Source organism: Paramisgurnus dabryanus, chromosome 6 (genome assembly GCF_030506205.2).
Source record: "Paramisgurnus dabryanus chromosome 6, PD_genome_1.1, whole genome shotgun sequence".
Lineage (NCBI taxonomy): Eukaryota > Metazoa > Chordata > Actinopteri > Cypriniformes > Cobitidae > Paramisgurnus > Paramisgurnus dabryanus.
The window spans coordinates 26,620,154-26,645,105 of record NC_133342.1 but is presented as its reverse complement, the minus strand read 5'-3'; the positions used below and the strand labels follow the sequence as shown (position 1 = coordinate 26,645,105).

General features: G+C 42.3%; 1 protein-coding gene across 1 annotated transcript in view; it reads right to left on the bottom strand.

Moving 5' to 3' along the window:
- Window positions 1–24,952, bottom strand: part of zswim5 (zinc finger, SWIM-type containing 5) — a 39,494-nt gene that overhangs the window by 4,786 nt on the left and 9,756 nt on the right. Inside the window, exons 2-10 of the mRNA XM_065276392.2 lie at window positions 9,340–9,696; window positions 6,944–7,092; window positions 6,358–6,508; window positions 4,958–5,134; window positions 4,685–4,861; window positions 4,067–4,213; window positions 3,807–3,944; window positions 1,143–1,400; window positions 331–466 (exon numbers count right to left, since the gene is read on the bottom strand). Of these exons, the coding sequence (XP_065132464.1) occupies window positions 331–466; window positions 1,143–1,400; window positions 3,807–3,944; window positions 4,067–4,213; window positions 4,685–4,861; window positions 4,958–5,134; window positions 6,358–6,508; window positions 6,944–7,092; window positions 9,340–9,696 (1,690 nt within the window). The remainder of the gene's footprint in view (window positions 1–330; window positions 467–1,142; window positions 1,401–3,806; window positions 3,945–4,066; window positions 4,214–4,684; window positions 4,862–4,957; window positions 5,135–6,357; window positions 6,509–6,943; window positions 7,093–9,339; window positions 9,697–24,952) is intronic.

Sequence of the window (24,952 nt, the reverse complement as noted above, 5' to 3'; positions counted from 1 at the left end):
ATTGTGTATTAGTGAGGACCCTGATGAGCTAGAATCAGATAATGATATGCAGTGAAGTGCTTAAAAGTACAGCATTAAGGTCCCAAAGAGGCTTTATACATCTGGGGCGAGAGAGCACGGTGCACAACTTGTATCTAAAGGGTGAGGGGGGTTGTGCAACTTTGCATTCATAGCATTGTTGGTAAGCTGGGCATGTACACAGCCAAAGTGCTAAACTGTGGATCCATCATAGTTAAAAAGTGAAAATATGAGAACATGTACATTATTGCATAAAGGGGATCACATCTTTTAGGAAAGATCTTTGGTCTTAATAGAGAGAGAGTGTCTCACCTCATTGCTCGGAGGGCCAGTTTGTACGCCAGGTCCGTGTCGTGCGGCAGCAGAGCGGTGAACAGGTACTTAGCGAACGTGTGCATGGGAACGCTCTCTCTGTGGATGACCTCACCAAGACCACTGAAGGGACCACCTGCACACATGGCCAGAAAGAGAGAAATTGATATTTTAACCCGGAGTCCAGGCTTGATTTTACAAATATATCTGTACATCTCATTTGCTGCAATTACACTGCATTAGCTTATGTCATATATACATCACCGTTCCACTCTCTAGTTACCATCCATTAAAAAACCTATATCGGTTGACCTTTACTGATGAATCGTTAAGGGCATGCACAGCAAGCGAGAAAGCAATTTGAGAGGAGTGCATCGCTCAGTGTATGGACGACTGGGGAGGACGATGAGAAAGTAAACAGGCAGACGAGGCCTTATGGGCTTTGACAGAGTCTGTCCTCCCTAGTAGCAGCCCAGATGTCTGCTCTAAGGTTACACTGCATGTCGGCGGGAGGCTCAGATGCAGGGTGGCCTGTTTCGGGGCAGGGAGTTGGGGACACTGCAGAGGCCAGCCTGCAGATCTTTTTACATGCTGAGCTCTCTTACACACACACACACAGACAGACAGAGAGAGAGAGAGAGAGAGAGACAGGCTAAAGAGAGGGAGGAGGAATAAACAGAAGGCGGCAAATATCCACACAAGGAAAAAGGTTATGGGAATAGCAAAAAAAAAGAACTGCAAAGAGGGAATTGGCTTCAAAGGGAGGAGTAGATCCTGCTAAATAGGTGGATAGTGAGAGGAAAAGTTTGTACCTTCTAATAGTAGAACAGCTTGCTTGCGGAGTGTCTGCACTAATACGTCATCCAGCTCCATCTCCTGAAGCTTGGCCACAATCTGCTCCTCATTCCGGCACACTTTATCCTGAGCGTACAGGCCCTCGGGCATTAGCCGCTGCTGTCCCATGCCCATCAGCGCAACCTCTAGCGCCAGCGCCAGGTACGACTCTCCTCCGTCTTGACATCCCCACACCGGCACATGCTGGTAGATGGGAGGCTTGGGCTCACCTGAATCTGCCAAGAGATAAGGTGGTGTTATTGTTAGTGTGATTAATTGCTTCATTGCATTGTTAACATTTTATCATGGAGGCATCTCTCCTTTAACCTTGAGCTCTGAATGAAATCAAAATTTAGCAGGGGGGGTTAACGTTTTATGAGTGGCGTTGGTCATTGACAGAGGAGCTTATTATGCCAAACACCGTCTTTGTGCTTCATGGGTTAGTTCAAGTTGACTAAATGATGATACGGCTAATGAAGAAAGAAGTTCCTCTACCTAAACATGACACCCCCCTGCACTGACAAGGTATCTATATGAGTGTCTGTGGGTATGTGTATGATACAAAAGAAAAGCACCATCTGTTTGATAAGAACTTAGACCATCAACACCAACAGACTTAAAACCCATTGACAAATTATCTTTTTTACCAGTCCTGTTTGTATAGTGGGGAGTGGCTGGGGATAAGGGTTCACCAACACACTTCTCTTTTTCTCTGCTTATATCTATTACTAATAGCTGGTGGCATGAACATTGTTCTGATACAAGTCAGAACAAGATTGCAATGGATTTCATCTCCATTTACAAAGAAAAATTGTGTTATTCTGCTTTAGACAACAACAATTTAGCCAAATTATTGTGAAATGCACCTCATCGAGTGTCTCTCGTTTATATTTTAATACAATTTCAATACGTTTCTTTAGTGAGGTTTGGTCTGAAGGTGCTCTGAGCCAATGATAAAACAAAACTGTGGTTAAAGGGATAGTTCTCCCCCACAGAAAATAATAATCTGTCATCATTTACTTACTCTCAAGCCTGTATAAATTTAATTAAGGAAGATATTTTGAGGAATGTTTGAAACCGATCAGAGGTCCCATTCACTTCCACAGTATTCTTTTTTCCTACTGTGTCAATGGAGCCTCTGATTGGTTTGGTTACATTCAAGCCTGTATAAATTTCTTTGTTCTGGTGAACCAAAAGCAAAATATTTTGAGTAATGTTTGTAATTAAACCGATTCAAGGCACCATTCACATACATAGTATTCTTTTTTCCATCTATGAAAGTCAATGGGGCCTCTGATCGGTTTGGTTACATACATTCTCAAAATATCTTTCTTCATGCTCATCAGAACAAAAACAATTAATACAGGTTTGTAACAACATAAGACTGAGAAAATGATGACAGTAACGGGGGAGTTACATACAAGCCTGTATAAATTTCTCTGTTCTAAAGAACCAAAAGGAAGATATTTTCATGAATGTTTGTAATTAAACCAATCAGAGGCCCCATTTGCCTCCATAGTATTCTTTTTTCCTACTATGAAAGTCAACGGGGCCTTTGATCGGTTTGGTTACATACAAGCCTGTATAAATTTCTTTGTTCTGATGAACCTAAAGGGAAATATTTTGAGGAATGTTCGTTATTAAACCGATCAGAGGCCCCATTCGCCTCAATAGTATTATTTTTTCCTCATATCAAAGTCAATGGGGCCTCTGTTCGGTTTGGTTACAAACATTCTCAAAATATCTTTCTTCATGCTCATCAGAACAATACAAAAATCATACAGGTTTGTAACAACATGAGACTGAGAATTTTTTTTTGGTGAACTATCCCTTTAAGAAAATTTGTAGACATTTATATTAAGTTCAGCCCAGATTATTCCCAGGTTCTAACAACATTTTGTCCATTTTCTTGACCCCGTCGGCTATAACGCTTTAAATTCAGCAACATGTTTTAGAGTAAATTGTTTCATAATGAAAAAACCCAGATAAGTTTTTGTTTTGGCTTTCCGTACTGCTACAGCTGCTGTTGCTGGTCCTGCTAAGCTAAGATTCAGAGCTCCAGGGCAAGAGCCCACCCCCATCCCAGGACATGCCAGATGTTTCCAACTGTGCAACGGAGTCAAACAAAGAGCCATGCTCTCTAACACACATACTGTCATACACAACAATCGCATACACACAACACGGCCGCTATTGCACTGTGGCCAAAAGGGGAGCGCTGCAACGGGACAGGCCCACATATATGCACAATCTCTTCCAAGTCACAGTACCATTTGCCAGTATTATTCAAGCACACAATGCCTCTCTGTGGGTTCCTCACTACAGGAATACAATGGCCAACACTTTCCATTGGTTTGAGCTTGAAGGGATGTATGGAATGCAAATGCTGATTGATTTTACACGTTTTACACCACAGTGTGTGTGCAGAATGACCTTTCTGATACAATAGCTCCCCTTAACACTGCTCAAAAGAGGAGAGCAATTGTAAAGACCGGAGAGATTGGGGCACCAGAAGAATGAATGAAGCTCTCAAAGACACAGGCCAGTTGCTGAGCGAGGAACCAAATAATGCCCAAGGCGTCTTGAGGAGTCATAAAAAAGACAGAAGATTGCAGGCGCACTGACAGCCTATAATTGTGTACCTCCGGTATCCATGGTATTGTCATCCTCCACTCGACACGTCTCCGTGAGGGTGGCGAAAAGGCAGCCAACTGGGTCGAGGGGATGGCCTACCCATCCCTCTAGATTGGTGGTGTTGGTCATTCCTCTTTGCAGCAGCTCTGAAGACAGACAGAGAGAGTGTTTGACACATTCTTTAAACACAATTTATTCTAAAGCATTAAATGCAATAAAAAAGCTACCGTAATTTATGCAATACATGTTGTCTGTGTGACTATGTTACCTTTCTTTTGATGTTTGTAAATGTCTAATTGTCGTTGCTGTTGGAGCCGCAGGGTATTGATAATGGCAACAGCCAATCGCAAGGCTTCTCTGGGGTAACCATGGGAACGCAGAGCATCCACCCTGGCGCATGCTGTAGGTACATGATCTGAAACATAAGTCATATAAAATGTATTAAATATATGTAAATAAACAAATTATGCACCATGTATTAACATGGTGGGGCTCGCCAACTTATTCTCTTATTAAATCTGAGTGCAGAGTGGGGTTTAAGTTGCACAATTTTTTAGCACAAAAAACTATTTTAGCTTCTGGATCAAGCAGAAGTGAAATCAGACAGATTTCAACACTGACCACTGAAGGGACTCTGTATTTGTAAAGTTTGGTCGTAGTTGTTGCACTGCCCCTAAATTGCATTGCAATAGTTTAAACTTTTACATTTAAATTTACTAACAAAAGAAACCGATACATATCCAGACACATTAACGAGAATTTCAGGGGGGAACATGATTTGCATCCGGACTTAATAGCCTCAGTTATTGATTTTGGGGTGAAATATGATCTTGAATGCCTCTGTGAAATTAATTTTCTTATATACCAATGTTCCCGTTCCACTCACCCAGCCACAGTGGCAGGCCCTGGGGGTTAAATAGGAGGCTTTCTCCCTCTCTCTGGTAGGCTGTGGACATATAGAAGTCACTGCTTATGATTCGTTGCAAATGACTATCCTGCCAGTGCAGGTCGCAAGCTTCCATGGCTCTTGTGAACACTGTTCTTCTAGGCCGGGCCATTGAGTCTATGCAGAGTAAAAAAGAAACATGGTTATAAGAGCATTCGACACTAAAAGAAGTGAGGAAGACTTGAGGTGCAATTCAATAGAACGGATACAAACCCTGAGCAAGGTTGCTCTGTGGCAGGGCATTGGTGATGTTGGGCAGCTCGGTGCCGTAATTGCCATCCTCTAGAGGGCAGATGTCCATGTCTCCCCACTTCTTCAGCTGTCTCAGCCAGGCGCTCTTCTCTTCGCTCTTACAGTGTGGGTTTAGCACAATACACACCCAGAGCGCACCTGCAAATTCACATCACACAGAGAGGTCTTTAGTACTGAAGTGCAGATTTTAAAACGGAGGTGGGGAGAAGGTGAGAATAAGTATGAAAGGGTATAAGAAAGCATAAAAGAGAAAACAGGGTGAGGTATAGAATTTTGATTTGCCCTTTTTTTCAAAATTGTATACTTTTCAACCCATTAAGGCTTGAAAGCCTGGTTTCTAAAAGTAAAATGGAAAAACTAGCGTATTAAATGGAAGACGTTCTAGTGCATCAACGTCAAACGTTGGCGGTGAACAGTGCATGAAATTTGGCAGGTTCAGGGTTGTCTGGTGGGCTTGTGTAACTGGCAGGGTTGCACATTGCTTTCTTGGTATCTAGGTAACAGATGGTTAGCCTGCATCTTTTTCCATTGCTGTCATGTACACCATCACTGATTGGCTGAATTGTGGAGTTCACGCCAATCGGCAAAACCGTCAAGCTTAAACAGTAACGCTGAACCGTCTGCTCAATTGTTTCAAGGCACTGGTCATTGTCAATTCAATTCAATTCAATTTTATTTATGCATCGCTTTTCACAATTGTTTAATTGTGATGGACCAGAAGCCTCATCTCGAGAAATTAGAGCGCTTGGTTTTCCCAAAAGGAATGACTTGTTTACAGCTACAGCAAAAGACAAGCAGCAAAAATATGCTCTTAAATGAGCCTCCTCAGGATGTGCTCCCATCAACCCCTTTAAATGGCCCAATCAATAGGGGGCAGCCTTAAAGCTCATTGATCCTGGCCCTTTCATGCTATCCCGATAGATATGAGTGGCCTGACTTTTGCATGTACCTCTGTACTGTGATCCACTAGCTGTGCCCGAACTGTTACGGGTCAAGACGCTACACAGATGTGCTTAAGGCTAGCGATATTGAACCAAAGAGCCGAAGAGTAAGTACTGATGATAACCGTTCAATCTGTAGAAGAGTGATTAGGATACGTCTCAAAGCCGTGGAACAACATTCCTATCAAAGAACTATGGGCCAAACTCTATTCCAAATCTGACAACTCCTCAAATCAGAAACAAAATAGTTTTTTTTTTTTTGAAATTTAAAGTAAATGAATTAGCTAAGTAATAATTTTGATGATGTGTGTGTTTATACCCCAGCTATAACATTATCTTAAGAATCTGAATGGCTAATATAAAAGGTAATTTCAACGCAAGAAATAATGTAAGTGGGAAACGAAATTAAGCAGAACTCACCCAGCTCATCCCAGAGTTGTCGGCATTTATCGGTCATGCCTGTGCCCTGTTGTCGCCATAGCGACAGGCGTGGGTCAGCCATGAACTGCTCTGTGATAAGTGTGAGCATCCGTGCACCGTTTGAATCCCTCATCCGCAGCATCTCCCTCACCTGTACAAACATGTTTGTTTAACCTGATGTACTAAAACTAACACACACCTGTATCCAATACAAACCAAATGTAAAACCATATCACCATATGTATGGAAAAGCATAATGATTCTTGTAATAAAATAAAGCATGGAAGATGTGAAGCATTTTGTATAAAACGAGCGTTTAGCTCAAAGTACAACTAGATTAAAATGTTCATGTAAATAACTCACTGGATTTAACAACAGGCTGTAGAACAGTCCTTAATATTCACAGACATATGACAGCAAAAGCAATACACTACACTGGCTATTGAAAATTAGAGGCAGCTTGACATTTCATTAAAATACATTGATTTAAATAGGCCTCCCAGGATTTCATGCACCCATAAATCACCACAACAGCACCTTTCTCACCGAGCATCACTCACAAACACAGATAGGGACAGTGTCTCACCTTGGCAAACATGGAGTTTAGCTGCTTGCCTGAGCCATAGTATCCTCCCTGAGAGAGAAACTGTTTGACCTGTTCCCTCACTTGCTCTTCGTCCAGGTGCCAGCAGTTCTCATCATCAATACTGGCCCCTGCTGTGGGATCCGGGGCCCCTGGGAGAAAAATACACCAGGTTATTTTGGATACTTGATGCATATATCATTTAACAGTGCAAATGCACGGTGGCAGCTTTAGTAACAAGCTGTTACCATTAAAAAATGAAATAACAGAGTGGGAAAAGATGCTTTCCTAACACTGAAAAACAGAACTGCCCAATCCGGTTTGTTTTAAAACCACAACCTAAATCAATAATATTACTTCCTGTTTGCAGAATGCTCATTTTTTGACCAATACAAACCGATAACAACGCTGAATGGAGGCGAGTCAAATCCCAGCTTTCAGGGTTTGATTGTCAAAAGATTGCTTGCCGTCACCGAGCTACGGTGGGGATAATTGTGCTTTTTTTAGCGAGGAGCACACAATGATTTGCAAAAAAGGACATAAAGGGAAGAAAAGCCAAATGCATTAGAGGCAATCACTTTATCTAAGCACAGTCTTACTGTATTTCCAATATGTCAATGCACTTTAGGTTTACAGCCTGCTTTTCTAGAACAAAACACATCAGCACATTTGCTTCTATTGAATTTCACTTAAAGACACCATAAACCTGCCCTATATGAGGAACTCGGATACAAAAGCCCCTAAACGCCACCTCTGTCAAAAATGAGATAATGAGATTAACCGAATGGTCTTGTCACATGTTGCATGTTCATCAAATGCTATCGATTTAGATCTAATTAATCCCAGCTTCAGGCCATTCAGAAATAGCTATTTGTTGCCAGAATCTATTAAGAGTCCGATAAAAAAATTGCTATTTTACAAGAAAACATGTCAGACACTTAGAGGGTTTTGCATCTGAGCCCTTTAAATACAGATTAGACAGACCATATTTATACATATCTGAAAGCAGACCATTAAATTCTTCATTGCTTGCATATTTCCTTGGCATGTGTTATTTGATATGAAGATCCATCTTAAACAGAGATTAGTTTTCAGAAGTCTTGGACGGATTTATTAGCCTGGTTAGCCAGACCTACATCAAGATGTAAGGTCTGGCAACTCTTCACACAAACGGCTCAATGCAAGGGGCGGGATATAAGGTTGTCCCTCAAAATGCCTCTGCACGCAATAGGATAGCGCTATGACGGATCAGAGCAACGAAGAAGGTGACATAGTTACCGTAACCAGTCGGCAAAACTCCAAACACATCTTTCTTGCTTAAAAGGGACTTCAGTAGGGTTTATTTGCTCTTCTCTCAAAGAAAAACATAAGTCTAAGTCCTCCAGAGTCGCGGCCAAAGCCGCTTCAAAAGAAAGCTGTTCGCCAGCAGAAGCAGCCATTCTCTGTTTTCAAGTAGGAACCGTTGCAGCTCTGTCGTCATCATGTTAAGCCCGCCCCACAGACGCTACACACGATGTGATTGGCCTGACCAAATTTTGGTTTTTGGACCGGTTAAGTGTATTGTGAGTGCCTAGACTAAACCCTGGCAGCAAATATATTTTGCGGCCGCTAGGGTGCGTCTAGATTTCTAGGCTACGGATTTATAATAACAATTTACAAACTGCAGATTATCAGAAGTAAGTGACAAAGCATTGGCATTGACACACTATGACATTATTTCAGTACATAAAATATATATGGAACCAGGAGTGGTGTATATAACAGCATTGCTTTTGAAATACCTGTTGAATTAATTACATTAAAAGGAAACGTATGTGTGTGCATAATGGCTTTAAGATCTGCAATAGGTCTGGTTGCACTTTTGATCTGTTTAAGTCCCACAGGCAGGTTAACACATTGTGTACATTCCAGAACCAGAACATAACTACTGATTAAACATTGATAAGGGGCTTCTGCCCAACCTCTTCATTCCTATTCAAAACAAGGTCAGAGAGCATGAGGATGGACTTCCTTGTTTAGAAGGCTCTTTGGAAAAATATGTTCAGGAAGAAATGTGTGTTGCAGGAAGAAGATCTAGAGATCTAAATACCAGCTTCTTAAAACTGCACATGTTCAGGAAGAAATGTGTGTTGCAGGAAGAAGATCTAGAGATCTAAATACCAGCTTCTTAAAACTGCACACATCATGCCTTGACAGATATATATATATATATATATATATATATATATATATATATATATATATATATATATATATATATATATATATATATATATATATATATATATATATATATATATATATATATATATATATATATATATATATATATATATATATATATATACACATATCAGCACATACATTTTTATCTCTCCGGCACATTTGATTGTTCTCACCATGTACTTGGTTAATCTCAGAGTTGGAGGACAAGATTTCGTCAGCCAGTTTTTGGGCGGTGGGCAGCACTTCCGTATGGTGGGCCGTAATAAGATACTGTACCAGCTTCTGCAGCTGGTCTCTGTTCATCTGGAAGAGTGTCTCTGAGATGGGCAGCCGCAGCTTGACTTGCTCGGGTTTGCGGATGCGGTATAAGGACAGCGCCACCACGTGTGCGCAATAGAAGATGTCACGGTTGCCACAGCCGCATGTCACTGAGGTGATCTTACATCGGTCGAAGCTGATGGCCACTCTGTGCGTCGTCTCCGGCTCGGATTGTGTGGCCGGCTCCGTGACTGTGCCACTGAGGTGAAAACCTAAACAGGCAGAGAGGGAAGTTAAAATTAACAGTGGCATTTTTAGTAGCAATGACAATGATCTTTTTCATTGGTGTTGAACAACTCTGTGAACATGGATATGGGGTTAGTAACCAGAACCTGGTAACCCGCTCAACAGGAAGTTAAGTCACTACCAAACTATTGTTTGAGTGTGCAAGAGAATAGTTTGGTAACTAGTGGCTACCAAACCACAGAACAGGTGATAGGTTTAACATATATAGCCAGAGGAAGATGTTATCTAGTTGCTGGGGATAACCGATCTTAAAGTTACAGTACATAAAACTTTAACAGAACTCTAGATGAGATAAACTGTGACTGGTCCTGTAAAATTTCCACTCAAGCCCTAAAATTTAGCTCTTAATCATTATTTTAACATTTGTCTGGAGATGATTTCACAGATTAAGGTGGTTCATTTTTAGGCCTAGTTCTGCCCGATGCTTTAGGTCCCATGCAACACATCGCAGTAAACATGGTGTTCAACTCCTAAAAGAAACTAAGCTTCATTCAAGATTCAAGGGAAGAGAAAATAAGCTGAAAGGATAAAGAAATACTGTATGCACATCTTGGTGGCCAATAGGATCACTCTTCACTTAGACTGCTAAATTATTAATCATAAAAGCCAGAAGAAGGGGGTTGGGAGACTTGAATTACTGTATCAATCTTAACCAATAGAGACTTTTATAACAACACACATGGACGACATTACATATGCACTTGCGGGGGGAAAGAGAACATTTGAATCTCAAATCACTATAGACAGAAGCAAAACTCAACATTTTGTTGCAGTACATAAACGGTCAGGGCACGTCTTACTTTGGTTACCAGCCCATATGCCCCAGAAATGCATCCAGCTCATAACTAAAGCTCTGTATCATAACCCCTGACCAGAACAAACCACACAATACCAAAGCTAGAAGGTGTGCCCCAATATACACATGCAGACAGACAGACAACCGCACACATCACAATTAATTCTAGGGTACGACTGGTGCGACAGGGGTGCCTAATAAGCATGAGCAAAGCCGGCTGTTCCCTTGCCAAATCCCACAAAAGGCTTTTCCAGACGAGTTCTTCTGAGAAGTCGGCCCCCTCCTCAGCCCGAGATTTTGCAGAAAAGAAATCCGACGTCCAATTTACTGCCAAACCCTTTCAGGCACTGCCAACACAACAGAGCCATCTGATTAAGGGGAGTTTATGGTGATGTCTGTTTTCATTTTGATAAAAGACAGAAAAAGGAGAGGGAGTGCCCCTATGTGTTGCAAATTACTTTTGGCACAATGGAGAGTTCAAAACGAATTTGGTTAGAGAGACAAAGATTCACGGGAGTGTGTAAGAATCGAGAGGAGTGCATTTATTGGGCTCGTTTTTCTTTGAAGAGCTACGGCAAGCGCAATCAAGCTGTGCATTTCACTGTGCTGCACAGTAAAGATCTGACATCTCTTTGCGGACAGTGGCGCAGCATATTATTGGAAACAGCGAGATATGTAGGGGCTTAGCCTGGGTCTGAACGTAAGCGTTCCGGCCAATGCATGTTTGCAAGGCAAACAATGAATAATCTTGCCTACCACAATGTATGCAAAGAGCGAATAGTTTTACATTTCAAAATGGGAGGGAATGGGGGTGCCTGTATGGCAAACCATTCCATTATCTGATCATGCATTATCTTAGACTGTAAAACAAGAGTTGAGACTAAACAGACTTAAATTTGAACAGAACGACACACTGTGCTGGCTAACACCATCAGTTTTGCTTGACCTTTCCAGCGACTGGGCCGCATTAGTCACACGAAGGACGTGTATCCCAGCCGGCATCAAATGCAGCCGACCGTTGCCGAGTGAACCTCCCTACAATGATAATGTTTGCCGTAATGGTGTCTGATATAAGTAGACCTCCCTGCTGTAAATCTCCCAGCTGCTTTTAAAAGGAGTCACTATACTGTTCTGTTTGAGTCTACTCCTCCCATGTGTCACCCTTCATCAGATACACAATCACTTCTTGCAGAGAGATCACTTATGATGAGAAAAAACAGAAAGCAGGAAAATATAAGGAACAAAGAGAAAGAATATAAGACGAACTTGTATGTGTCTGAGCTACGGTGCATTGGTGCATCTGCTTCTACAAATTAGCTCATTTCTGGCTCGCAACATTTCCTGATCGCATTCCCCCAACAGTCAATAAGTGACTTTATTCTAAGCATTAGTATTTGAAACAAACCCCTAAGCATCACTAATAAAGAACTGGATTTCGGAGTTATGCAGTGTTAGGATAGGCCATGACGACGTCTATGACTCATCTGTTAATGAGGTTATAGAGAAGCAGAGGAGCCCATAGGCTCATATGACAGGGCTTGCAATGGAGAGCATGCATCTGCTACTGATGGACATGAAGAGCCCTCCTTGCCTGTTTATTCTCGGTCTCTCATCTCACTCCCCCACCCTTTCCACCAGGCCTTTTGTTGCTCAGATGCAGCACTACATGCTGCTCCACCATGCGCTCCACGATTGCTCTTTTCAGGCTAACCTCCATCTATGCTCACACCATGATCGGTCCCTCCTCCCCCCTCCGATCATTTACTACCTGGCTGAGAGCAGTCAAACCGGAGGGGATGAGGAGAAAGGAATGAACTGTAGAGGAAAATAGAGCTAGGATGGATGTCAGTTGCAGATAGAGTGTTGGTGTCAGTCACAATGAGCCATGCAACGTCATCTACAAGAAAGCAGTAATTAATATCGTCGTTCTAACCACACACAACAATCTCTTGATTGTGTCTTGAAGGCTGTTGTGTTCACATTTCATCTCTTCGTTCTTGAGAGGCCTGTTAAACTGGATTGTTGGATATACACAAGGTTTTGGCCTGAAAAGATAACACGAGTATAATGTGTGCTGTAAAATAGCAGCAAAGAAAACTAGGTGAGTCTTTGTGGCACAAATAAATGTCAAGCCGAAGACGAAGAAACTAGAACACCAAACCAAACTCCAACGGCAGCAAACTGCTAGGAACAGATGTGCTTCCCTTTCCTTACACATGAGATGCAAACAACAAAACCATACACATAATAAAGCCTTCAGGTAAATAGATATTCATGCAGAGTGTGATACACTACAACCAAAACACGTATCATGGGCTTCCCTAAATTCAAATGCGTTTTAAAGTCAAAAAAAGCTGTGCACAGCTTGTATTTAATAATGCATCTCTGGGGAAGCGATAGGGGCTTACATGTCACCATCCATATGACACAAGAGATTTTTCTCTCAGGATACAACCCCTATGCTCTCGGGTCGACTCGTATCTCTGTGCCAACCTTTGTGGCTAGCTTAGCAGTGTTGCTACACCTGTCTACGTTGCGATCCTCTTTTGTATGGGTAACAATCGTAATTAAACTTCCAGCGATGCCCGCTATCACACGCTCACCCAGCCTGGGTTTTCACAGTCATTTTAGCCACTGAGCCCCAGTGGCCATCTGTTGGAGAAGGAGGCGTAAGGGGAGCTCACACCACTGCATAAAGCAATGCCCACCGATCAGGGAACTGGAGATGAGGAGAATCGAGTAGAGAGGAGTCCCCCCTTTTCATTCATTTACTTGTAGTCTCACTTTATCTGTGCCATCTGCCGCCCTCTTGGACACACCCACCAGAGAGCTTTTCAGCCAATCGCTGCAAAGTCCCCGCACACTCTTAAACCATTAACCTCTAATCAGCCATGGAGGCCAAACGGGGTCCTTTATGGCAGGCACTGGGCCAAAACTGCATGCACGAGAGCTTCCCACCCCTCCCCACCTTTCTATATTCCATCTGTCCCAGCAGCAATATGGTTAACACCGCATCAGCATTCCCACTCCCCCACCCATATATCTCAACACAACAGACATGCATATGCAGGGGCACACACATTGAGCCATGCGCAGGGGGCTTCTATCTACTCTGATAAAGGCTTGATTGATTCATTTGTGATGTCGCTCAAACACCATCCCAAGACCCTGTGCTTGAGTCATTTGTCACGATCACATGTAATTGATTTCTGACCTACCGAATTGTGAACCTTAAGAAAGGAGGCTCGCAGGGCTCAATCAGCTTCCCTTTCAGTGGGCCACCCTGAGCAGCGAGTCTGACTTCCATGGAAATCTCAGATAACACCAAGGCATATGCAGCCTCCATTAGCTTGAACCATGTGCATTGTGCATAAAGTGAAGGGGGGAAATTAAAGCCAGGCTAATCATACAGTGCCGGGGAGTTCAAAACCAACAATTTAGCATCTGATGCAAACTAGCTGGCTGAGGAGCCTTTATTCTCGGATAATTCAAGCTAAAAACAAACTAGAGCGGCAGATGAATATGAAGGCAGACGGGCAAAACGGAGGAGATGAATCGCACTTTTGGACAGGCCGTAAGCACAACCAGATGTCCTGCTTGAGATAAAAGCAGATGCACTTAAAGTAAAACCGTGTAGTGTGGATAGAGAGGCGGGGGATATCCTTTCATTGTTATTTCTGTTCAAGGTTACCTTCTATTCCATTTAAAAAGCTAGCTGAATATGCATATGTTTCCTTTTCATTGCTTAATAGGGAAAGCATGCTTTTTCCAACAAAGTGTGATACAGATAGACCTTTACTAGATTGTGGAGCTGCCCCTCTTTTCATTGCATTTACGTCTTGACGAACACACGTTTTATCATGTTGCAGAAATCATCACTGTAAAGCATTTTGATATGCACCAATTGTAATCGCTCTGTATAAATAAATTTGACCTTAATCTTGAAGTTAGCATCAAACCACATTGCAGAGATTTTGGACATGTATTGTTCTGTGGTCATAGCTGGATGTGGGCAGTCTGTGTGGTTAAGACAATCTGACAGCAGAGAAAGGTCACCGGCCTGCACATTCCCTGATCACTGATGGATTGTTTGTGAACAGCCAACCAGCATGTGCACTCCGAGCACCAATCCGGCACTGACGTTCTGCAGCTCTCTGGCCTTTACTTCTCATTTCCCTAAATGCAGACTCGATTCTGTTTAATATGCGAACATGTACAAACCATCTGCTTGCCTGCAATTGACAAGCAGCAGTCTGCAGGACACAATAGCTTTTTGAGCTGAGCTTACACTAGAAGTATAGCCTGGACTGATAGATAATTATTTAAGCAGCTTAAACTTCATGAGTCATCCACCTGTACCAAAAATAAAAATCCTAATCAATAGGAAGGGTAAGAACCGGAGAACGTAACTTAACGTAGGCGTCCTCATATCAAACCATATGATGTTTTTGACTCCCGCAGCATTCCATCTTTAACAGTTTCCTACCAGGAGGTATGACTTCAGTTTGCCCCGCAGCTGTAAAACCAGTATCAGATAAAAGAAGGAAAAAGCTCCTGAGGACCAATGGGCTTACATCTGTTGTGTGCTTTGTGCTTACATCTACAAGGTTGGAAAATGTCAATATGTACTCTGGGCTTGTCCCAGCAGTGTTACCTCGCCTGCATTTCCTTCCCACTGCCCTCTAAACTATTCAACTGTTCACCTTCTACCTCTCTTTTATTTCAAGAAGCTATAATCACATGGTGAAAGCTGTAACATCATATTTGGTCCGTTACGCACAAAAATAGTTACGCAATTGTCTAAGATATATATCCACCATCACATCACATCATTGGTGTGGATGCATAAATGACTATCACACCACATCCAGTCAACCTCATTGCATTTACTTCCACAATTGCTCATCTAACCAAGCAAACCATATGGACAAGAACAAAAAACAGGGAAGAGGGAGCACAAAGACAAAATAATAATGGCCTTCCTGCTTAGCTTTTGCATGCATTAAAGTGATGAGACCCTGAAGGTGTGCATGGCTAAGAAATCAGCTGAGACAGCAATGGCAGCATCTCTAATTACAAATGCTCCTCCTCCAACTATCCCCCCCCCCAAACTTCTTATTGTCTGTGGCCTCCCTCCCTCTGTCTCTCTCAGGACTGCCTTTTGAGCTGGCATGCACCCGTTAGCCCTCTGCAGCGTTTGCCTTAACACTCTTAATCTGGCCCTGACCTGCTTTATTCCCGCTGCACCGGCTGCCCACTGGGCCTCTGATTCACAGACCCCCATTGTTGTGGATGGGTTTGTCTAGGCCTCAGGCTGGGGCCTGGCCTGCCATTGTTGCCCACAAAGAACCATCAGCGCTTAGCAGGCGTCAGCTTGGAAGCAGGGTCCTGCACGACCACCACTGCTGGGAGATCAGAGGCCTAGACAGAGAAAAGATAGTGGATAGAGGAATGTTGGGTAGGGACGTTGGTGCCAATGCAAACCCAAGCTCACTAAGATCTAAACCAAAAGGCCTGAAGAGAGACAGCGTTTACTCAAAACAAGACAATACCCTATTGTATGCCTCGTGCATTGCCATTGTGGTTTCCACAAAATAATCAAGCATTAGGGAGTATAGTCACTGCTTAATCACAATAAACTAACCTGATCAGAAAATCCGGATGCCTCCTTAAATACATTTTCTATTATGAAACCAGAAATATTTCGGCAAAATTAGCAAGACTTTTTTTGGACTGAGCTGTTTCATGCATGTGCACACATACAGAATAATAGGAACACAATGAACACAACACAATGCACTTTAGCTGGGCTCTGTGCACAAAGAAGGGCATATTGCCAGATATCCATTCATTAAAACGGCCCTGAAGCTCTCAAAAGAGCAGCTCACCAATGGAAGTCTCTCTATGGCAAGCCAGGAGGGACACAAGGAGCTGAAGCACTAAAAGAAGAATAAGATTCATGGAACACACTCTTGTCCAGTGTAATATTATTAATGCAGGAAAATAAAATGGCTATGTTTAACAATAACAGCTTATATCATTGCTTATACCTTATGTAGTAAATTTGATCAACCTAAAGCTCTACAAATGATTTAGATTCAGTTTGTTACACTAATGCACAAGCAAGCACACCACTAAACTCAATAACCTTCTATTTTCTCTAGAGCTGCACAATGCTCAATTGCGCCTCATTCAGGCTTTATGAAGCTGGAACTGCTTTAAGGGTCTGGACACAGACACAAGTGATTTAAAAACAGCCTTTGGCTGCATTTAGCCAGAGCATTTGAGTAGCTTTTGGACTGTTAGGAACTGTCCTACAATGGCAGCTTGATTACAAAGTATGGCTCCTTTTCTTGAGTGTGTCAAAAAAGAAAAAAGGCCATCTGAAAGGCACTTAAACAGAAATTATGTAGATTTAAGCACTGCTTTAAGTAACCCAGGACAGCTGCATGAATATTCATAAATCGCCCTCTGTCCCTGTTGGAGAGGGCAACCAGAGAAAGGTCTCAGCGAGAAAGCTGGCCAATGAAGTACTTGTGCACTCTCAAGAAGTTAGCCAAACTTTGCAGACGTGTCCTGCTGTTTCAAGTAGAACGGGAAATGTCAGACAGCATGAATGTTTTTCATAATTGCCTAGTACAAAGGAAGCTAACCAACTTAACCAACTAATAGTCAGTATCTACATGTACAGACAACAAATACACTAACACAATACAGTGTATTTCACCTCGCTCTTTCGCCAAGGTCGTCACCACCACAATGACTCAGGCCAGTGACAAAACACTGTACGACTGGGCCTGAATACAGAACATAGTAAAACAAAGAGCCCTTGCCGTGCCAGCTGGATCCTTCGAAACTTGGCACCGCTGTGCCTGGCTCATACTGCCACGGGCAAGCTGGGAAAAACCCACCTTACCAGGTAGAGCCTCTAGAAGTCCTACACATCCATCAACTAGAGAGCAGAAGAACCACAAGTGCGGTTTAAAGGGCAAAAAAACTCTCATTTAAATGTGAACATTGAAGAATAAACAGGATAGAGACATCTGGCACCTTTCTCTGGCCTGCTTCAGCAGAACGCCGGTGGAAAGTGAAGGGTGTTTTTTGTTCTCTGCCTGAGATTAGAGGACTCAGCAGGGCCTGGCAGGCCTTTAGACGAACCGCGGGCACACTAGCAACAACAAACACAAAACATTCACTCCTAACCAAAGCATGCAGGCCCCTTCCCTTGACCGCCATGAGGGAGGATGGAATTTTGTACACCCCACTCAAAAATGCTTTTAGGGCTGGTCTATGGGGTTTCCTGTTACATTACTCTCACTCCACTATCAACTTGCACTAGCTGAAAAAAGCCATGAGTTTTGTATGCTGGTGTAAGATTTATTCATTTTAAAGGGACACCATGAAACTTTTGGCCACTAGGGGGTGCTAGACACGTATTTTTCACTTCTAGCGCCCCTAGAGCCCACAAGCGCCGCAGCACTGTCGCAAAGGAAAGGAACTGGCCAACCTTAAAACTAAACTAAAAACTAAACATTTAAAATGCTAAACGATCAACATTTTGAGACAACAGGGAGAAACGCAGTCATGTTACAACTTTCTGATGAGGAACTCGTCGTGGCAGAAGCCATTTCTCAATCTGAAGGTTGCAGCCTCCGGATGTCGTATTTCTAATACGTCATCAAGACTGTCTTATTTCACAATATTAACAATTACAAAGTTGACTATTATACTTACTTAATCGTAAATTGTTGCAGTATGCTTATGACCTGCGAATGTAATGCTCAGTTTACCTTAATAACCCAGGCTTGACGACGTGTGCAGCCTGCATATTTGACCTCCGGAGGCTGCAGCCTTCCAATTCAGAAACGACCAGACGTATTTCCTTGCCTTTTTCCAAACAAATATTGTTGCATCCTCTCTCTCTCCCTCGCCACCAGGATTTTCCGCAATGGCGCTCGTTATTCCTCTTTTTTGTGTGAAAATCGCTCCAAATCCAAGTAAACCGATGCGTTTAGGTCTGCCGCTTTGTAATGCGTCACGCGAGTGACAGCGGAACGCAGCAAATGAGGAAGAGAGAAGAGAGAAACGCTCGGATCTGATTGGTGAATGAATAGGGTTTGGTTTTACACTGTGAGCAAGTTTGAGTGCTATAGCATCCTGGATTGTAATGTAAATATCATAGACACAGTAAAAAGAAAGATAAATACGTGAACACAGCATCTGAATACAGGGAACTATATGCAATATAATCGCCGTAATTTATAAAGAACATCGCATTTATGTATGAATCAACAGTTTATATAAAAAAATTGCCTTAAAGGGGAATCGAACCCGGGTCGCCCGTGTCATAGGTCCGTGACACTAAAGACTGTGCCACAGAGTCACATATTAGAAACTGCTCTCTACACTCCTTAAGTAGCCTCCAGCAAAATTCACGTTAAAAACAAATTGTGTGGAGGAAGTGACGTATGCCGTAAAGCAGTCGAATTTTGTAGTTTTTTTTTGTGCTCTGGTTACTACCAGAAACCCTAAGTTTTAAAATACGAGTAAAAGTGATACAGACCCCGTCAGGCTATGGTAGACATGTCATTCAACCTATTTAAAGTCGATGTACTATCACAAGGGTCTTAAAAATGTATTATGAAGGTTGAAAAATTACATGGTGTCACTTTAACCTATTCATATAGAAGTAATTCCTGAGGTATTCTAGCATGTGTAAGGTGGAAAAAGACTTAACAAGGTAAGGTGATGAGGTCTCGCCCAACCATAGGATCTGTTCAGACGGATCTCCGATAGAGGCCGGGTAAAAGCTTTATGAAATGGAAACTCAAAAAGACATCCCACTAGATTAAATGTCCGCCTTTTCTCAAAATAACTGCTTTGCGGATGTGTAATCGAAGTGACTAAAGAGGAATAGAAAATCAACAATACAATAACATGAAAGTGAAGCAGGGGGAGGAGATGCCATTTTTATCGACTTCTTTCATACTGTTCAGGGTGTTTCTCATCAATCCAGCAGTGCAGCACATAGAAATGAGGGCCCTGAGTCAGCAGGAGGCATCTGCCAAAGCCCAGTGGAATCATGCATGGGGTGAGGGGTGGCAGGACACCCCATCCAGAGCACGTGCCAAACATAATGACCCACACACAACTGGCACAGCAATGGGAGGCAACAGGAGGGTTTGTGTGTGTGTGTGTGGCAAAGGAGGGGTATCCAGTGGAATGCATTACTTAAATTCCATGGGCATGCTGCCTCCTCTACCACAGCCACAAAGAGAGTGTGTGGACTGCACAGAGTTGGAAAGACAGCGGGGAGGAGGGAGGTAGGAAGACATCAATGGAGAAACCCAGGCACTTTGCCAAACTCCAGCATTACAATAAAGGAGGGAGAGGGGGAAAAAGTGTGAGATGAAGTGCAGGGAGCTAAGAGAAAAGATGTAGGAACCGAGCCTGAAGTCTGCGCTATAGGTGAAGGCAATTCTATTATCAGAGAGCGGTCAAGGGTCCGATTAGATTTTCTAAAAGATAGACTAAAAGAAAGCACTGAATATTGAGGAAAAAGTAGAAAGGATAAAAGGAATGAAAAGGTATAGCAAAGTCAGTAACATAAGCATGTTTGTCTTATAAAACCCATGTAACACATAACCTTTTATCTGCAACCATACACAAACCAAAAATGGAAATATTTGACTATTGAGCAGATATTTGACTACTTAACGCTTGAATACTCAAGAATATGACACCAGCATCAACAACAAAAACACCTCACCAAACCAGTACAGCAAGCAGTAATAAAACTACCATCTTCTTAGTGCTAATCCAGGTGTACAAAAATAAGCCCATCCAAGCACTTCTCAGTGTAACTGCAGAATAAGACAGAAATAGTGTTATAGATGATCCTGCCAAGCTGGCCACAGCAGACATGGCTAAAAGCAGATGCTGGAGAGTTAGTATGAGGTTCCTCCTTTCCCCTCTGACCGAACAGTGCTGTATATGCAGGACTGGGCTGGAAGGCCACATGACCTGACAAAACAGGACAGCGCCCAAATTCTTCCAGACTGCCGCAGTGCTAAGGTAGGCTAGGTCAGCATGCAGAAAATGCTATGATAGCCGACTGCTCAAACCCAGGTGTAAGTGGCCTATAAAATTTATCAAAATTTACAGCTACATGGCCAAGGCACTAAAAACAAAACAAAAATCATTGTATTAATGCAAACAACCTTAAAATAAGCTCCACCCCGTTCTATCTGGCATGTCCAACAAAGCACCATCTATCTACCTCATATTATGTGGACAGTGCATGAGTTATGACCATGACACTGGACTCTGAACTTTAGGGTCATGGGCATGAATCTTAATTGGGATGCTGTTTTGGTGCCCTTGAGACGACTGCACTAAGTGTCAATGTTTAAATGAGGGATCTACAGAGTATTTCTGACATCTGTAAACAGTTAAATCTGTTAAACAGATACACTTCCTGTTTCTTTTAGTTTAACTTCAACTCTTTAAGTAGCATTTTTCATCATTCTATTAGTGATTATCCTGTTAAATATGCTATGCATGAAAAGCCATTTTGGTGCTCTAAAAGAAGCTTAAAATAAGAATGGGCCAGTATGGGGTGGGGCGGGGCATAACAGTGATACAAGCAATGAAACTGTCATTGTCACGTGGTTCAATGTGGTGTGTCTTGGTAGCATAAGTGGGGGTCCTCATTCGAGCAACTCTTCCTTTAAAGTTGCCCTGGGGAAAGGGGAAGGTTTTAATCAGCGCATGAAGACAGATCCATCAGATATGCTAATCAGAGATCTTACCTGAACAAATACCCTCAAGAGTAGTCTCATCCATCTTAATTGGGGGAGGGCTCTTTAATAATGCAAGGAAGGAGGCTTGGAAAAAACATTATGGAAGGATGAGAGCGGAGGGCTTTTTATCTAATCAGCACACAGACTGAGCAAAATTCAAGCAACATTTCTCAGTGAGACAAGATAAAACTTTTAAAGATCTGAGGGCAGCAGTCACGAAGGTTAGCACACATATGGACCATTTCTTATGTTCTCATTATTTCCAGAGATGCTTACACAGAGAAAAATGTGACAGGAACGCATAAAATGCATTTTAAGGGTAATCAAAAGAAAAAAATACAACTAGCCCTCTCTTATGTTATCATTGGTAAACAGATGCCTACATCAGAGTGGGTCACAGCAAACGTAGGCTAATAATGCATCTAAATCACTTTCATCTGGACATCACATTGAAATACATTATACCATAACTGAAGCAAACCATAAGCTTTGTAGTTTATCCAAAAGACAGTGTTGCACAAAGAGGCTTCTAGGTTTACAACTGGGAGAATTGAGAGGCAGCCGTTCATTGTGATGATCTATTGACTTCAAAGCCAGGGTGTGTTTATGACACATGCACACACTATTTGAATCGGGCTGATCTCCGACAGACTGCGGCACCCGGGGGAGAGGGGGAAACCCAAAATTCCAGCCATGGTGAATGATGTGATACAAGGTAGAAATTACATTAAAGCAGGAATGAGAGAACAGAATGAGCCATCACTCTCACTGCATTGCTTAGGCTGGTTTCAATTTAACGTGGTCTGGCATGAATAAGTGACGTAACAACAAAGGTATCTCTTAACATTCAGCAAGCGTTACGAGCTAAAACAAAACTTTTCTAATAGCAATACAGGTAGCATTCTGCATCCAAGCATCAAATATTTTACTAAGAACAAAGTCCTAAGGGGTGAAGGGGAAGATTGGACAATTGAATTGCCTGCTGATATGGTCCAATGGCTGTTTAGCCTTGGGGAGTTCCCAGCATCGGGCTTTTGTAATCAAGTGTAGCACTAACCTCCTCGGTTTACCAAAGACAGCTTTGCCATCTGAAAGGACAATGCGAGCTAGTGTTCATGACAGGATAGACATTGCAAAGGGTGATTACAGACATGCCAGGTGCAAAGAAGGGTTAATTTACTTCTACATCTAAAATGTCTCATTACACAGTCCGTCACTTGTAGAGTGTATTGGAACATAATCTTAACACTTCTAACTGTTTCCTTAAGCAACAACCATATATTACGTACATGGAGTGAAAAACAGGCCAGATCATATGAAACTGTAACACAGGTGAAGATGATGTGGTGTCAAGCCACAAGGAGGCCACAGAGGAAATAGTTACCGGTACATGAACAAGCATTATAAGCTTTACTTCCTGTGCAAGCAGCATATTGAAACCAGGCACCAGTACAATGCTAAAGAAGTAAACGCCAACCCTTGTAATCCTATGACTCACTGTAATGGTGCATTGTCAAGGCAAAAACATAGGTTCTCACACTATGCATTTGAATAGCTGCACTTGTGCAAGAGTCTTTTTGCACCTTAAAGAAACTGTGAGTCAACTGTGTAAATAAACGGTGTAATAGCCACAAAAAAAAATTATGCTTTTCATGACAACTCATATGCAAGCTTACAATTGGAAAAAAGCGAAGTACGAGTCATTCGAAGTTCAAATGAAGTTTTGTGCACAATAGAATAGCAATGCCGAAACACATACTCCAGGCCTCTCTACCTCCTGTTCATTTCTGCATTGTGATCTTCAGAAAGAGATGAGCATGGTGGAGTAGGGTCTAGGGGGCGTCTCCATGTTGAAACCGGAATGGTAATGAGAGACGAGACTCCAATCAAACTGAATTATCCCAGACAGGCCTCTTCAATCACTGGCTGATTTACCCCACTGACATTTTCTCTCTTCCCCCCAACCCGCTTCTCTCTCTCTCTCTTCTTCTTCTTCTTCTTCTCCTCCCCTTCACCCACCAGATGAAGGATAGCCGTCATGAATATTCCTTTAAAATCCCTCTTTAAATGAAAGCCCATCCCCAAGAGGACACCTGTTTTCATCCATGTGCGCAGTGAGTGGTGATGATACCAGGGCCACAGCTATTGCCTTTCATTAGCCTGTCTTTGTGCTTTCCCGTCACAGCCACAATGATCCACCATTTACTGCTGATGAAAACAAATTGTGCACCGGGTGCTTCAATACAACCTTAGATTGGCTAGCTCAAAATACAGCAAGATAAATCCATTACTCTGTAATATCTTCAGAATGGTAATAGTCTTATAAAGAAGGTAATGTTGCACCACCAGCTTAATGTCAATATGTGAAGTTAACAACACAGCGAAAGGTGAGACTAGATTCTCAAACAGGGTCAGCTAACATGTATTAACATTAAGAGCTATGTTACACAAGAGTGTTTATCATATTAGTGACGCATGACAACATACACATGTATTTCTGTGGGATGCTTTTGACACTCAAAAAAGTCTTCGTCCATATCTGTCAGAATTACTTCCCAGTTATACCGCTGGTTCTGCGTCTTTCAACCAAAGTGGAGGACGTTTTTTACTTAAAGAGGGTAAACGCAATGGGATCAGATAGTGTTTAATTGTGGCTTTCATGAGTTGTGCTTTAATGCTATTGTTGCAGGCTGGTTTTTATCCAGTAGATAAGGCAGCGCGATTTCAACACTGATTTACACTTTCAGACGCCGCCTGCCTTATTCTGCTGCCACTGCAAAAAAAGTGCTTAGTGTTTTGCCCTCTGAGCAGAAATTAAACCAGCCAAAAAATTTGAATTTAAAATCAAAAAAGACGCCAGAACCTTGGAATGCTCTCAAAATACTTAAGCTTATACCAACTGGTTATCCAATAAGCCATTGCAGCAACAAAGGTTCATAAAAAACATTAAAAAGTAAAAAAAAAATGTACTTCCTTGCTTACTTTACCCCTACTATTTGTCTGCAAAGAGCTATGGTTTATTCATCATCCCCAGTGACCTCTAAGAATGGAAAGACAAGTGAAATGTCCTCTGCATTTGTCTCTGGTGTAGGGCTCAGAGGACATCACCCCCACGAGACGAGCTCAACCTGAGTTGGTGGCCCCCACTGCCTTTCTCCAGCGGCCTAACAATGGCTGCCCTCTGCGCTCTAGGGTGGAGGGCGCACTGATCCTGTTACACCATGACAAGTACCACAATCCCTCATTCAAGAGCACATATTCTCCCCCCTCAGCCTATACAAGAGCCAAACCTATTCATCACATTGTTTTTTTCCAGCACATGACTTCTGTGTTGGGCCTTGCCAAAGTCAGGTGTTTGAATATGACCTGGAAACTGCAAGTTGCCCACACACTATGTGCATTGTGGGTAATGATTCAAACAAAGACCTTCTTTAGACATTTAAATATCGCTGATCAATATTTAGACATAAACCCCTAAATATTCTGCCAGCATTGTAGTTCTCACACATTACTGTTGGGGGTTAAAAAGACTAAAACCAATTATCCGAACTATAGTTATTTCTGCTGAACAGTGCAAAAGTCAAAGTTCTGGGTCCCACAGCACTGATTGTGGAGGACATAGTG